Genomic DNA, 16,826 nt, shown 5'->3' with positions numbered 1-16,826 from the left:
TCTTGTAAGTGAGATGAGCAGTCAATGGGGATTTCGTGTGGGGTCAAAAATATTTGGCTCCACTACCCTAGCCTAACTTTACTAATGTTGTGTAACTAAGGAAGTATGTCATTGATAAAATATAACAATGTTTTTGATGGCTTAGTGTAATATTATGAAGGAGGAACTGAGTAAGAGTATACGTTGTTGACTCTTAGGAAATGTCGAAGAGTGTTGCATCAGCCGTGTTCAAACACGTGGGCCTTTCACGAGTTGCATTTGTGTGTATCCAGTGCGCCCTGAGTCCCTAACTTGTTAATTGTGTATCGTTTAGAAATAAACTGGTACAACTGAGTATCATCAGACGAATTCTTATTGAGGCTGTCAGCTCACCTTAGGCCTCAAAGTGCGGAACGCGTTTTTCTGATAACCGATCGCAAACCACAAACGCGTGACTCATAATATTCGGGGCACGTCTAACCGACTCATCCTTTTTACGGATAAAGATACGAAGAGCTCATGACCAAAAATGTCTTCGATATTGAGTTATCACCTAGTTAAAGTAAGAAACAAGCAAGTAACCCTTACTGTCATATCTCCTTAAAAATAAAAAAAAAACCTGAATACACATTTCATGGAAATGTTTGAAAAGGGAAAGCTTTACTAAAATTCACTTTAACCCTCAAAAGTGGTCTAAAGAATCAATAATTACAAGTTCTTACTTACGTTTTTGTTGTCTTTAAAAACCCTGTATCATTGTGGCCAAAATTTTTAATGTTAAATCGTTGTGTTTGTTTGTTTTCAATTTCGCGCAAAGCTACTCGAGGTCAATCTGCACTAGACGTCCCTAATTTAGCAGTGTAAAACTAGAAGGAAGGCAGCTAGTCGTCACCACCCACCGCCAACTCTTGGGCTACTCTTTTACCAACGATTGGCCGTGAGATTGACCGTACATTATAACGTACCCACGGCTGAAAGGGCAAGCATGTTTGGTGCGACAGGGATTCGAACCCGCAACCCTCGGATTACGAGTCGAACGCCTTAACACACTTGGCCATGCCGGGCCTAAATCGTTATGACTAAGATTGCTAATCCTCTATAACTGGCTCGAAGATTATTCACTCTGTACTGTCGTGGACAAAAATATCAGTTTATTTGTATAAAATTTGTAAATTTTGAATATGTTTTATTCAAAATGTTTTAACATTGTCGCTGAATCAATTTTAAGTCATCGACGGTAGAGTAAAACAAAATATATATATTTGTGTGTTTTTGCATCTTTTCGAACCAAGGAGTTTTGTGATAAAACTCCTGAGTCTGAATTATCAACGCCATCATATTTTGATAACGTTTTGACCACATTTCCTTTTCGACTTTGGATGTCACAGGTCAACTAATTCCTCCAAATGCTATTTTTGTTGTCGGTCAAGCTAATCCAGGCATTCTTTTAACTTATTGAATTCAAACATTTATTGACCAGCTGACAAGTTACTTATATATTGGCTTTCTATATCTCCAGTCACTGTTAAAACAGATGAAATGAGCAGTGTTTTACTGAAGGAAATTTGGTTGTAAATAAGTCATCAAAAATTTGTCTGAAAAAGATGGTGAAACATCTGATATCGCAGCTTAAGATGACGAAACTGTTTCTTGAGCTTGGTGTGCATTTCTGGTGGAACTGCTTCTTTTAAAGCTCCCTTTCAAACTAGAATGGTTAAGCTTTGGTTTTGTTTCTCGGTTTTGTTTCTAGGTTTTAAAATAATCCCTGCATATTGTTCCTGTTTCCTCTTAATTCCACGTACTTCGCTGTTTGTGTGTGTTTCACGAATATCTTTCTTCAGATCGTATATGTGTTTCTGATACTGGTCTTTTTCCCCCCAGCTCAACCATAGTTTCACGTATATATGCGCTTCAACCTTTATATTTGTTTTGTCAAACAAATGGATAGCATTCTCTTTAATATCAAGAAAGTTACGTACTTTTGTTTATTGTTTAACTGAGCGCAATAAAAATATGAAATTTTGGGCATATCACAGATATTGTACGATTAGAAAGAGCAAAAGTATTATGTACTTTAAAGTGTTTCTAAATACCAGACTTCTCACATTTCACGAATTCTTTTTACTATGTCTAAATTCGTTTTACTTTCATGTATTTTTCGTATGCCTAAATGTATAAATTTTGTTGTAGTACTAAAATATATATATATATACAATGATCAGTTTTAATTGTATGTTGCTTACAAAGTAGTATTCATCAACGAATGTTTTGCTTTAGACTTTTATTCACATTTTATGTTAGAGGAAAGAGCCTATTGTGTAACTTTGTGCTAGAATATATCAAGCCATCTTTCTTAACTTGAAAAACTACACCTCAAAGGGCCCAGCATGGCCAGACGGGTCAAGGCGTTCGACTCGTAATCTGAGAGTCGCGGGTTCGAATCCCCGTCGCATCAAATATGCTCGCCCTTTCACCCGTGGGAGCGTTATAATGTGACGATCAATACCACTATTCGTTGGTAAAAGAGTAACCCAAGAGCAGGCGGTGGGTGGTGATGACTAGCTGCCTTCTCTGTAGTTCTTACACTGCTAAATTAGAAACGGCTAGCGCAGATAGCTCTCGTGTAGCTTTGCGCAAAATTGAAAACCAAACCATATTCTACGTGACATTCGTATCTGATCCATCCAGTAAGATTAATAGCAAGTTTGGTAATACCTGTAATTACATTTTTGTGTGTAACTCATAATGTATTTAGAGATCCTGTAATTTAGTGCATAAAAAGTTTAGAATTTCTTTAAGTTGATGGAGTCCATGATTATTCCAGTAAGAACTTCCAACTTATTTCGTTGAATGGAGAGTAGTGTAATTATGAAATCAAGTTTACTTTTTATGTCGAAATGAAAGTTGAAGAATTAATTCAAAGCACAAAACTGAAAGTCGACAAAATCTGAATTATTTGTCTTTTTTTTTTTACTTCCTACTTTGATACTTTGTGCAATAAATCTTTTCTTTTGAAAAAAAAAACATAGGCTGGAAATATTACTTACATATGTAATTATACACATATATCCCAAGGTTATATATATACGTATAATTTTATATCAATAATATCTTTTATAAAATTTTGGAATTACTACTTACATATATATATAAGGTACATTTTATCTCACATTAGCCTGTAGCCTGGGGATCCTTTCAATATGTGCGGCGTTTCTTATTTTTGTTTTTCTTTATAACAAGCTATATATATATATATATAAACACACATACCGGTGTTAGGGTTTAGAAAATACTACTTCATATATGCCGGTTGTTAAATTTTACAAGCAAAGGTCTCTTCCTTGGAATTGAGTATTTTTGTATTTTAATGTTCATGACAGACAATTTGACACTCAATTAATTCCAAAAATAGTTTTTTTTAGAAAGCAAATAGAAATTAAAATCAAACATAATGGGCCAAAGTTTGCAAATAATTGATTTCGGGCAGATGGTTTGGACTTTTAGAACCCCACACAAATTAAGAAGTTCTTAAAGGCGCGCGTCAATCTACGTTGTTTAGCTGTCAAAAAAATGTCCATTATATAAAATTTAATGACTTTCTGAGAATCTCCTTTACCTGTTTTGATAACCGGCTCATTTAGTTGGAGCCTCTGTTTGTTTGTTTGCCTTTTGAATTTTGCGCAAAGCTACACGATGACTATCTGTGCTAGCCGTCCCTAATTTAGCAATGTAAGACTAGAGGAAAGGCAACTAGTCATCACCACCCACCGCCAACTCTTGGGCTACTCTTTTACCAACGAATAGTAGGATAGACGGTCACATTATAACGCCCCCACGTCTGAAAGGGCGACCATTTTTGGTGTGACGGGAGACTAGAAAGAAGGCAGCTAGTTATCACCACCCACCGTCAACTCTTGGACTACTATTTTACCAACAATTGGCCGTTGGATTGACCGTAACATTATAACGCCCCCACAGCTGAAAGGGCGAGCATGTTTGGTGTGATGGGGATTCAAACCCGCGATCCTCGGATTACGAGTCGAGTGCCTTAATCACCTGGCCATCTCGGGCCTGGAGTCTCTCTAAACAACGAGTTTCCTTTAGCACACAACAAAAATCGTATTATAAAAGTAAGTTTTACTGGTTTATGTTGGTTATCGTTCTGTATATAACACAATGAATAAAATACGCTAAAACTTCAAGCACAATGCTACAGTTGTTACAACTGAACTTCCCACTTCCAATGAATGATCTCTTTTGTTTGTTTATGAATAGTTCAATTTCTAGAATACATTTGCCAATTTTTTTTATCGTTATAAAGCATCTCAAAGTAATTGATACGAATTACTTTTCGTAATGAAATAAAATAAGTAATTTGACTAAAATCTATTAGTCATAATAATAGGAATTAATGGCCAATGTTCGTGACCTTGTGTACTGAAATACTGTATAGAGTAGATTAGTAACTGAGCAAAAAATATCTTTTTAAGACACATAGCTAGCGATAAAAGAAATTTCTGATTACATGTATTACCAAACAGAACACAAACAACTAAAGAAGTAAAATAAACAACTTTACAACATGTACTTTACAACATTTACTGCAATAAACATTATAATAAACAGCTTTACATTAGGTAATACGTTTATACCACAATAAACATTATAATAAACAGCTTTACATCAGGTAATACGTTTATACTACGATAAACATTGTAATAACAGCGTTTCATTAGGTAATTTTTTACTATGATAAACATTGTAGTAAATAGCTTTACAGTAGGTAATATTTTTTTACTTCGACAAACAATATAATAAACAGCTTTACATTAGGTGATAATTTTTACTACGATAAACATTGTAATTAACAGCTTTACATTAGGTAATAATTTTTCACTACGATAAACACTGTAATAAACTGCTTTACATAAGATAATAGTTTTATATTACGATAAACATTGTAGTAAAGAGCTTTACATTAGGTAATAAGTTTTTACTGCGATAAACACTGTTCAGTTATATAACCTAAGTGGACTAGGTAGCCACTGTGGGTTGAAATGTTCTTGTTTCCTTTGGTAATAATATTTCTCCACTGTTTACTACTCTATTAAGAATTGTCCAGTGAGATCCTCCACTCCTAATTATGTTGTGATAAAATTTCATATTATGTTCACACATGTCGGTCGTACGTTTAAGAGTTACAATATAAAATTAAATGAAACTCTAGTTAAGACAGTTTTGTTTAATATAAATATTTTGCAGTATGGAAAGTACTATGAAGCTTCTTCTAGTTGTGGTTAACCTTTTTTTGGAAATGAACCAAATGGTAATTATATAGACTTACCAACGAAGTCGTTATCCCTTCTAACCCTCATGTAGTGAGACAAGGCATTCAGGTAAAAAACAGCTGATAAGAGTTCGGCTCTTCCAACTATACCAGCTACCTGTGAGTAACAACAACGAACCTTAAACCTACAACAAGTAACAAACGTAACAGTTAATATTAATAAAACATTACTTTAAAAGCATTCGACATTTGGTAGAAACTGGAAGTTTTATATTTGAGTAACGTGATATTATTCCACAAAAGCTGTAAACAGGTTCAGTTGGTAAACCAAGGACTTTTATTCAGATCTTTGAACCTCGATGAGACTGTAATTAGTACTATATTATTCCGAATTATCCTCACTTCCACGTTTCACAAACGTGTGTGCTGTGTGATATACTGCTGTATTGCAAATCTGTCCGTATTTTCTTGATACTGGTAGTGGAAAAAATCAAACATTATTTACATATGACAAACGACAAACATACTTTTTGTTGTTGACCGAGTTTAAAACACTTTAATCTTTCTTTTCATCTCTATACAAACAAACTATCTTTAGTGGATTTGAAATGTAAGCTTCATCACAGACACCAAAACGTCTTAACATGCACTCTAGTCAGACACCTTCAATTAAAACTTCAAATCTCATTATCGGTGGACTCAGCAGATAGTCCAGTGTGGCTTTGGTATAAGAAAAAAACACACATACACAATCTGTTTAGAGTATAGGTTTCATCACAGAGACCGAAACGTTCTACACTCCAGTCAGATAATGTCCATTAAAATTTCAAATCCAATACAAATTACTTGGAGTTTGGGAGCGTAACGCCCATAACAAAGAAAGAAATGTCATACACTGTTACTGTCCAGAACAACTTTAAATATAATATAATATGTTCGGTCTACATTTCCTCTAAATACATATTTTTTACTTGAGTAAATTGTTTGATATCAATAGATTATACAGACCATACGTGCTTGTAGTTCTGTGTAAACCTTTTTTCAATAAGAACAACGATCTTTCACTTCAAAATTGTATAGGAACTCACGTGACTAATGACATTATCAGATCGAAACGGGGGACGTACATTGAGTGCAATCTGCATGAAATAAATAGACACATTGAGAAAGGAAAGAAAAATATCTGTGTTGCGAATAGAAAAGAAACGTAAACGTTATTGCTCGTGCAAATGTTTTTGTTAAAGCATGCAACCATTTCACGTCCCACGAATCACGCCATTGATAGTTCCCATTTATAATAATACATGGATTTGTTTTTAATAGTTATTTTGAGTAAAAGCCTTCATATACAAAAGGTGTAAAATATTATCAAATCTATCATCGAAACCAAAGCATGACGTATACAATAACATGAAATTGGAAGATCATGTTGGACTCGTATCCAGTCACGTTACCAATAATGAATAGTGCCAACCTAGTGTTGACAACATTATTAAGACATTTTTATGAATATTTATTTCGATAATATGAGAAAAACGATTGAATATGAATACTTAATATTAAACAATTGTTAATTTAAATTGTTTAGTTTCCAACTGTCATAGTTTTACTTCCTTTAGTTTATTTATCTGTTTGTTATTAAACACAAACTACATAACGTGCTATCTTTGCTGTACCCGGCACGGGTATCAAAACCCGGTTTTTAACGTTATAAGCATTCAGACTTCTGGTTGAGCCACTGGGAACAAATTTCTTAATTAAGACTTGGTACCAGTGAATTTCATTTTATAAGAATGTAATTATTATGACGCAAATATTAGACATCGGTTTGCTTTTTTTCCTTTTTCGTATGATTAAGAATATAGCTTTGAAGGCAGACTTTTATAGATAAAATATAAACAAACTACAGTTTCGTCACTTTCTATGTTTCTATTTTTATTTATCATGTTAATACGTACACATTGCTTTATTTAAATTTATTATGATATAACGATACTAGCTCCTACATCGTGGACCTTTAATTAAAGAGATTTAAACATATAACACGCTGTTTTCGAGATTAACTTGCATGATTCTCTGCATTTATAGGGCTCAAACAGTTACTGCACACATCAAATAATAGGTACGATTTTGAGTATGCAAATACATGAAATACTCTATCAACGTTTATGACAAGATATCATAAAGTTGCCAGTAATTGTATAATATTATCATTTCACTAAATTAACGTAGTTGTTGCTACAAGGCGAGCAACACGAATTTACTTTGTGCTAAACATCTTTAAGGATATAGCATAAATAATAAAGAAATGAAATGTCAGGAAATTAAACACGTGCAAACGTTAGGTTATGTCATTGATAATGTTTTATTACTTTCCTAGTTATACATAAATTACCTGATATTTATTTTACAACAACCGTAATATATAAGTCGTCAAAGGCTCACATATCTCGATTAAAATATATAATATCAAGAAATTTCTCGAGTACCAATAATTATAGAAAGATTCTAAATGTTTGTTGTTTTTTTTATTAAGCACAAAGCTTCTCTGCTCTGCCAACCATGGGTATCGAAACCCAGATTCTAGGACTATAAGTCCACAGACATACCACTGTGCCACTAAGGGGCGTAAAGATCTGCTTTTATAAAGGAGATAAAACCCCAATAAGAAGTATATTTTTACCCATATTTGTTACAGAAAAGTTTGTTAAAAAAACTCCGAAAACGCTAGTCCGAAATTATTCACGTCCTTTCACGCTACCTAGTATTGTTTATAAAGTATTAAAGAAATTTTAATGTCGTAATCTGACTATAGAAGAGGCTAAAACATTCTTGATTTCAGGAGTACATTTGCAGAGATCGTAAAAGGATGAAGCAAAGAAATATCGCTGTCATTACCAATAAGTCGATGTGGGAAGATTTTAATAGTTATGTGAGAATACAAAAACGTTTCCATGCATCTAAGTACTTCACTTTCAACTATTGACTCTCTGTCTGGTAGAAAGAAACCTCTTTCACCAGGAGCAAGTAGAATCTTTGTAGAGAACGTTAAGAACATTCATGATGCAAACAGTCTATGTTAACCAGAAGATGATCTAAGGAGGTCGAAACGTTGTTCTCTAATTTCCTTTAATAAAATTTTTAATACCCATACCAACAGTTTTAGGTTCAAGGTTAAGAACAAATCAATATTGCCTACCAAAGATATTTGGAGGAATTGGCTACAAGTGGGTATGAGAGGTCCAGTTCAACCATAGGTCAAGTAGTGCATGAGGTCTCAATATTTGTAAGCCAAGGTGAAAGCCATTCTTAAAGAAGAGTTAGTTGTAAGTACAATCGCTCAAAGTGTAAAAGTTTGACAAACGGTATTTGAATGACGCATATGAGTTTCGGCCAAAACTTTTGTGCAGTTGTGAAACAAAAATCTATATATTCGGCCATGTTGATAGTCGTTACGTTTAAAGACAGTCTGGTAAGGCATAAAAAGAAAAGAACGTTATACCTAATGTCAAGCGTAGACATGGTAAAATTCATTTATGGGTCTGTATTTTTTCTCTAAAGGCACGTGGGATTTAGTTCCTTTACATGATAAAATGGGTTCCATGAAACACCATAAACATTGTTCAATCGTCTGAAACCCTTCACTGCAAACTTGGTTTCCAACTTAACATTCCAACATGATAACGATCAGAATACAACAAAGAAGAACAAACTAAAAGTTATGGAATGACTTAATCAAAGTCATGATCTGAACTTCACTGGGAATATTTGGCATGTGTTTAGAAAGGTCATACGCAAAAGAAATACTCGGAATTTCAATGAACTGAAACAATGTTGTATCAAAGAATGGTTTGTTTGTTTTTGGAATTTCGCGCAAAGCTACTCGAGGGCTATCTGCGCTAGCCGTTCCTAATTCAGCAGTGTAAGACTAGAGGGAAGGCAGCTAGTCATCACCACCCACTGCCAACTCTTGGAGTACTCTTTTACCAACGAATAGTGGGATTGACCGTCACATTACAACGACTCCACGGCTGAAAGGGCAAGCATGTTTGGTGCGACCGGGATTCGAACCCGCGACCCTCGGATTACGAGTCGAACGCCTTAACACGCTTGGCCATGCCGGGCCATCATTCGTTATATCAAAAAGTTACATAGGGTCAAAAAATTGGTAAATCAGAAAATAAAATAAAAAATAACCTGATAACTCGCGCGCCTTGGAAAGCAAACGTTTTTGCTTCAGGGTCTAATTCATAAAAAAGAAATTCAAAATTTCTGCAGACTGAGAGGCTGATGTAGTTTAATGGTTAGTGTGTCGGTCTACAAAATGAAGGGTAAAAAGTCTTTACTATGAAAGTCCACGCAACTGTCTTTCCTCGTATTTCAGCTAATTTCCCTGCAATACGATAACTGTAATGTGTTTTAATTGTAAAATGTTTGCCAAATGCTTCTAATGTTTTTCAACTCCACTACTAAGTGGTAGATATCAGTATATCTCTTCAAATAGGTGGATAGTGTGTTCACGTTTGTAAATTTTAATCACTTGTGAGAGTAATAACATGTTCAACTTTTTAATGAGTAGGTATAATAACAATACAATGTAGTGATGTTTAAACTATTTATTTATATTGTATTATATTCAACTTACAATTTTGACTTAGTAATGTAACGGATTTAATATTATATATTTAAATTTAATATCTATGTTTGTTTAAGTTTAATATATATATTTAGAAATGAATGCAACATATATTGTTAAGTGTTTATTGCGAAAGTTCCGCCTGATCTCTAAATTTGTAGAAGATTCTGGAGAGTAAGAATCAACAATATATGTTTTACATAGTTGCCAACTGTACTTTCGAGAACCACGACTAATGGTAATAACCCGGCTCGTCTTTGTGAAGTAAGTTTTAATTGGATAACTCATTGTTTCCTCAGATAATTAGGTAGAAGTTTCTACTATGAAGTCGTGCAATGAAAACGTTTAGTTTGTAATAGACATCGGCATAAAAAATTACGTGAGTAGATGAGGATTTATTGAATTCGGAAATTATATTAATTTTTTTAATAATCTGAAATGTTTTGTCTGAAAATATAACGCTCTATCATAAATGCACACACACATACACACCAAAAGAAAAAAAAACGTGAAAAACATACTCACTGCTTCTGTGTGTATCGGGTGGACGGAAAACGTGATACCAGCAACAAAACTAACAGTACGAGGCAAGAAGAAGAGGCATAGTCTGTAAATAACGTGTATGTTAGAGCGACATATATACGAATTAATTATTGTGTAATAACTACATTAAAATTTAAAGAAATGGGAAATGACAGCCATTGATTAGGGTGACACCATTGTTGCAAACTAACAACAAGTATGATATATTTTTAAGATAAATTAGTTTGAAACTTGTATATACTCTTTAAAACCATAGCTTCAATAAATTTACTTATTACTTAATACTTCAAAATGTCACAGTTTTTGCTTTAGTCATAAATACCGTTAGATTCTTCAATATGTCAGAAAAACATACAGGTTCAAGAAATCAATTTAACCCTAAAATACGATACGCTATAACCTAAATGACGTCCCTGGAATACTATAGAACTTTTAACTGGAGTTTTAGGTCCGGCATTGCCAAGCGTGTTAAGGCGTGCGATTCGTAATCTGAGGGTCGTGGGTTCGCATCCCCGTCGCGCTAAACATGTTCGCTCTTTCAGCCGTGGGGGCGTTATAATGTAACGGTCAATCACACTATTCGTTGGTAAAAGAATAGCCCAAGAGTTGGCGGTGGGTGGTGATGACTCTAGTCTTACACTGCTAAATTAGGGACGGCTAGCACAGATAGCCCTCGAGTAGCTTTGTGCGAAATTCAAAAACAAAACGAACGAACAAACTGAAGATTTTATGTGATTTTTCAGTAATGGATCGCCTCCCGCGAGTGCAGCGGTATGTCTCCGGATTTACAACGCTAAAATCAGGGGTTCGATTCCCTTCGGTGGGCTCAGCAAATAGCTCGATGTGACAGTAATGGATGATTCAGTTTTTCACAGGTAATTTCTTTATTTCTTATTTCTCAAAAAAAGATGATTGATTGTGTGTGTGTCCCTCAACCAGAGCTGACTACGTTGATTACCGTAAATTTTGGCCTGATGACTAGAACTTTCTAACTGTGTAGAATGGATATTTTATTTTGGAAATTTTACCCCAAAAAGGGATAAAAACATCTGAAATATAATACATTTTCAATTTATAAACTTTTCACTTTAAAAATACTGTGTGTGTGTTTTTCTTATAGTAAAGCCACATCGGGCTATCTGCAAAGCCCACCGAGGGGAATCGAACCCCTGATTTTAGCGTTATAAATCCGGAGACATACCGCTGTACTAGCGGGGGCATTTAAAGATACAAGTATATAATCAGATAAACAAGTCAATTATTACTTTCAACAAAGTAGGGTATACAATTAACATCATATGAGACCATTAGCGATCTAATAGCAACAGTTTGTTTGTTTTGAATTTCGCGCGAAGCTACTCGAGGGCTAGCGCAGATAGCCCTCCCTAATTTAGCAGTGTAAGACTAGAGAGAAGGCAGCTAGTCATCACCACCCACCGTCACCTCTTGGGCTACTCTTTTACCAACGAAAAGGGGGTAGACCGTAACATTATAACGCCCCCACGGCTGAAAGGGCGAGCATGTTTGGTGCAACCAGGATTCGAACCCGCGACCCTCGGATTACGAGTCGAACGCCTTAACACGCTTGGCCATGCCGGGCCAATAGCAAGAGGAAGAATGAACATTACCCAACATTACACTTTGTACAGGTTTTGCTTTCTTAACGGATATCCTCAACTAATTTATTATAACCTTTAAACTTTATTATAATTACACTTGTGATATCATTTTACATTTTTAGGTAATGACTGAACTTGAAGCTGTCCTAAATTGGCCAAACCAGGTAGGATGCTATAGGGATTATTATTGATTGTAAATTTATGTGTCCAACTAACGATTCACTATATTTTAAACGTTGTAGGTTCTTATTTCTGGCATTGATTTATCAAATTAAGTACTTCTAGGTAGTATATTATATAGAACTGTTTTAATTAGTGTATATACAAATTTAAATTATTCTAGGCCATATTTCTATGCAGTTAACTTTTTATCAGAATAGGACTAATCTATGTGATTAACCTAGTTTAGTATAACATTATAACGCCCCCAAGGTTAAAAAGATGAACATGTTTTGTTGGACAGGGATTCTAACTTGCGACCCTTAGATGACAAATTTAGAGCCCTGACCACTGGACCATGCCAGAAGAAAAGATTAGATAAACCGAAAAAAGTGTTTATCTTAGAATTCACAATCAGTGAAAGTAATGAAAAACATCTATACGTTTAATTACTTTGTTTAGACCTTGGTGACATACTTTTCAGTCAAATTTATAAAGGTAAAGTTGTTGTTGTTGTTTTGAATTAAGCACAAAGCTACACAATGGGCTATCTGTGCTCCCCCCCCCACTACGGGTATCGAAACCCGGTTTTAAGCGTTGTAAGTCTACAGACATACCGCTGAGCCACTAGGGAGCACGTAAAGTTGTTAATGTCTCATGAAAATACGCATAGTATACGAAATATTTCCCGCTAACTGATTTTATTTTACAAGTTGAATGGAGTTTCTTCAATTTTTGTCTGGTCATAAGGCCAGTCGAGATAATTCAGATTTTTTTTTTTTTAACTCTTGGGATAATAATCGAATCGGGCACCATTTATAATACAAGTGAGTGCTATATTTCTCAAATTCAAAGTGACTAAGTATTGGTTGTAAGGAATTTGTTCAGCCACTCAAGCTAATCCATTCGTTCCCCTCACAAACAAAACCCGGCCTCAAGCCTTATCTTAGAACCATGGGAGAGTCCCCTCTTGGAGGACAGTTTTCTGTGTTAATTTCTTTGTGTGTGTATCCTGAGCATGTTTAACTCAACAGCAACTGCTTGTGAGGCGCTTTTCTTTAACAACTATTTTTGTTCCAGTATTAATTTGAACTCAGAGAGGGTGTTATATTTGGTAATTTCAGACTATACTGATTATAAATAACTAATTTGTCTCTTTCACTCAAATTTTGATCTTTACTAATCTTTAAATATAAACCGTAAAGAGTTCAGAACAATCTGTACAGCTAATAGAAAAGAAAGAGACATTTTCCAGTGAAATACTATAAACTACTTCAACACATAATACTAACTACTGATGTAATAGTTAGCTAAGAAAATTAACAGATAGTAAATAATACCAAGGCAATAAGATAACAAAACCACTGTAATATGAAACTCAGAACAAACAACAAACAATAAAAAGTGCTACTGTAATAATAACTTTAGAAACCTAACCCACCTCTGTTGTAGTAAAAACCAACATATACTCTTCGAAAAAAAGAAACGCAAAAGGCAAAATGTGAGAAAATTGTTAACAAGTTTATTCCGGGTAGTTCTGTATGACATGTGTGAAACTTTGCACATTCACTGCTAAGCATTCAAAGTCTGCAAAAGCGAAGTCTACGCTCACTAGGTGAAGTTTAACGTCACTTAACGTCAATAACGATAATGCCTCCCGTGAGCATCAATAACTGCTTGGCATTTCCTGCCCATGGAAGCGATGAGATGACGAATCACATCCTGTGGAATGACTGTCCACTCAGCCTGCAAAGCTGCTGCAAGCTGAGGTAGAGTCTGCGGTTGAAGTTGTCGCCGTCGCAGACGTCGGTCCAACTTGTTCCAAAGATGTTCGATGGGGTTTAAATCTGGTGATCTGGAGGGCCAGGGAAGAACGTTGATGTTATGGTGTCTCAAGAAGACAGTGGTGAGTCGGGCTGTGTGAGGACGGGCGTTGTCATGTTGAAAAACGTCGTTGACGTTCACTATGATGGGTTGCACATGGGGCCTAAGAATCTCGTCGACGGTTGCGTACGGTCTGATCGGAAATCTTACGCCACTCTGGTATGGTTGAGGGAGTAGACGTCACAGTGGTGGTCCTATCCCGAAGGTGACGTAACCGAATGTAGCGATCTTGTGCGGGCGTGGTCACACAAGGTCTGCCAGATCGTGGACGGTCACTAGTTGATCCATGTTGTTGGTGACGATTCCATAGCCTTGTGATGGTGCTTGGGTGGACATTCACAGCTCTGGCAACATCTGATCGAGATTCGCCTGCTTCCAAGCGACCAATGGTGTTGTTGCGTTGTGCTTCAGTCAGTCTTGGCGTAACTGTATTGCGTGTAGGTGGCTTAACACTGAGCTATGGAAACCGAGAACCCGTCACTTTTATAGGGATTTTGCACATGCTGCACTTGCAAAACATGCAGATCTCTCAAACAAATTTATTGGACACTAATGCGTTTTGGCGAAAAATCCGATGTTTTCCTCCGTTTTCAAAGTGTACAACTTTTATTGTCATTTTGGTCTGACAATCAGTGCCTTAACACGTGTAACATCACATACTCTGAGCTTGTAACGTTATTACATATATTTCTCTTTAAAATAACAAAAATATTCATTTTGCGTTTCTTTTTTTGAAGAGTGTATAATAAAACTTTTTAATATGAAAGTAAGCTTAGCAAAATAGTAGGTAAGAAAAAAACTATAAGGTAATATGATGGCAAAACTGTTACTGTAATTGTAAGCTCAGAAGAACCAACATACAATACAAACGACTCACTTTACAAGGTGGGGTATTAATCTCATGAAAAGTAGTAAAGATAAACCCTGAGATTATGAAAAAAAGAATTTCATTGGAAAACGCAGCTTAATCGTATTTAAAAATCCACAGTGTGAGTTACGATCCCCTTCTGTTTACATAATCAGCAGCCTTTGTAATATTTAATGTAAGCGTAGAGAGAACACGAACTTAAATATTTATGGTTTAAGAGAATCCACGTAATACAATTTCTGTGAAGTCACCAAACTCCTTGCTATTATTATTAGTACGCATTTGTGTGCAACACCAAGGTTTGTTTGTGACTCTGTCTGTTGACTATAATACCAATAAATGTGTTAACAAGTTTTGATTGGCTGAATTAATTATGACTTATCAACAGCAGTAACACATTGTATTAAAATTTTAATATCCAGTTTGGATTGGTTATCATTTCTACTCATAACTTCGTACTTCCGGTGAGTTGTTTTGTATCAAAAACTAAAACTACACCTACTTACATATTTCAACTAATGAAATATAAGAAACAAACTACTTTGTCAACTATATATTAACTTGTGATAAACATCTATTTTACTTTACATTGCACATTCCTCTTAATATGTCCATTACGGATTTAAAATCAAGTGTGTCTCTTCCCCCTCCCCCCTCCCCCCGGAAATCACTGCTCAAGAAGCGTTTTGTTAAATACCAGAACTCATCATTTGTGCTAGACTGTGAGAGACAAGAGGAATTTCCAATAAATAAACCTGCATTGAACAGGAGTTTTGTAGCAGAGCTAAGCCTTTCGATTCGTATTATTTCGTAAACTTAAACCCTAACGTTTTATTAATTAATTTTACGTGCACTCACACACACACCGTAAGTTACTGAGGCGTGAATCTTCAACGATAGACATAAAAAATCTCTGAATTTCTCTAAGAAAATTAATGACTTAATTTATAAACCGGTAATATTTAAACGTAAAACTATACCTGTAGTACAAGACGCACACTAAGGCATGGAGAAGAACATTGATCACGTGATAACCCAAAGGCTGCAGACCATGGACGGCGTAGTTGAGGCGGAATGTGAAGACAGTAAACGGACGGTAAGACTTGTGGCTTTGTTCCTGTTGTAAAGAAAGTAATATGTAACCGCCTATTTCGTACAGTTATAATAATAATGTACGGATTACTTTTTCGTAACGAAAAAAACAACATACGAACTTTTCGTTGTCAGGTACAAGAGAAAAACGTACCCGTCTTAACTATTGTTAACTTCACGTTTGTTTTAGTATATATATGTGAATAAATGGAAGTTGTAGAGAACTGTACGTAATTTTTAAGTCAAAGATTAGTAATTTAGAAGCTTTTCATAATTTACAGGTAATTATGAAAGCGAACACTTGTTACAGCTCAGATGTATGTGGCGAAAAAACGTTCAGAAAACTGATTTTGTGAGAAAGAGTTAAATATTGTCGTCACTTTGTTTTGTTAAGATTCTTTACATCACAGACTAACAGATACATAAGCTCTCTTATATGTGTGTAATATTTGTAATAATTTATTGAATTTCGTTCTTTTGTGATAAAAAATATGCCTTTAAATATATATATATATATATATATATAAATTCATTGGCTTTATATTGGTTATGTAGTTATGCCAAGCATACGAAATATTTACGTTGCATGAATAAGAGCACAAAACAAACCATAAAACGACAAACGCAGTTCCTGGATGCTAAATAAATACACTAACCTTATACAATGGAGTTCCCTAGAAATCGTTAACCATGAAACGACAAACGCAGTTTCCGGATGCTAAATAAATACACTAACCTTATACAATGGAGTTCCCTAGA

The 16,826-nt window shown here is 35.0% G+C and overlaps 1 protein-coding gene across 2 annotated transcripts in view; it reads right to left on the bottom strand.

The window, feature by feature from the left end:
- LOC143250970 (protein O-mannosyl-transferase Tmtc3-like) overlaps positions 1-16,826 on the bottom strand; it is a 121,091-nt gene that overhangs the window by 49,124 nt on the left and 55,141 nt on the right. For both annotated transcript variants that reach the window (XM_076502225.1, XM_076502227.1), the window contains 3 exons: positions 15,956-16,092; positions 10,428-10,509; positions 5,324-5,423 (listed from right to left, as the gene is read on the bottom strand). In XM_076502225.1, coding sequence (XP_076358340.1) covers positions 5,324-5,423; positions 10,428-10,509; positions 15,956-16,092 — 319 coding nt within the window. The remainder of the gene's footprint in view (positions 1-5,323; positions 5,424-10,427; positions 10,510-15,955; positions 16,093-16,826) is intronic.

This window comes from Tachypleus tridentatus, chromosome 5 (genome assembly GCF_004210375.1).
Source record: "Tachypleus tridentatus isolate NWPU-2018 chromosome 5, ASM421037v1, whole genome shotgun sequence".
Taxonomy (NCBI): domain Eukaryota; kingdom Metazoa; phylum Arthropoda; class Merostomata; order Xiphosura; family Limulidae; genus Tachypleus; species Tachypleus tridentatus.
This window is presented reverse-complemented; position numbering and strand designations above follow the sequence as displayed.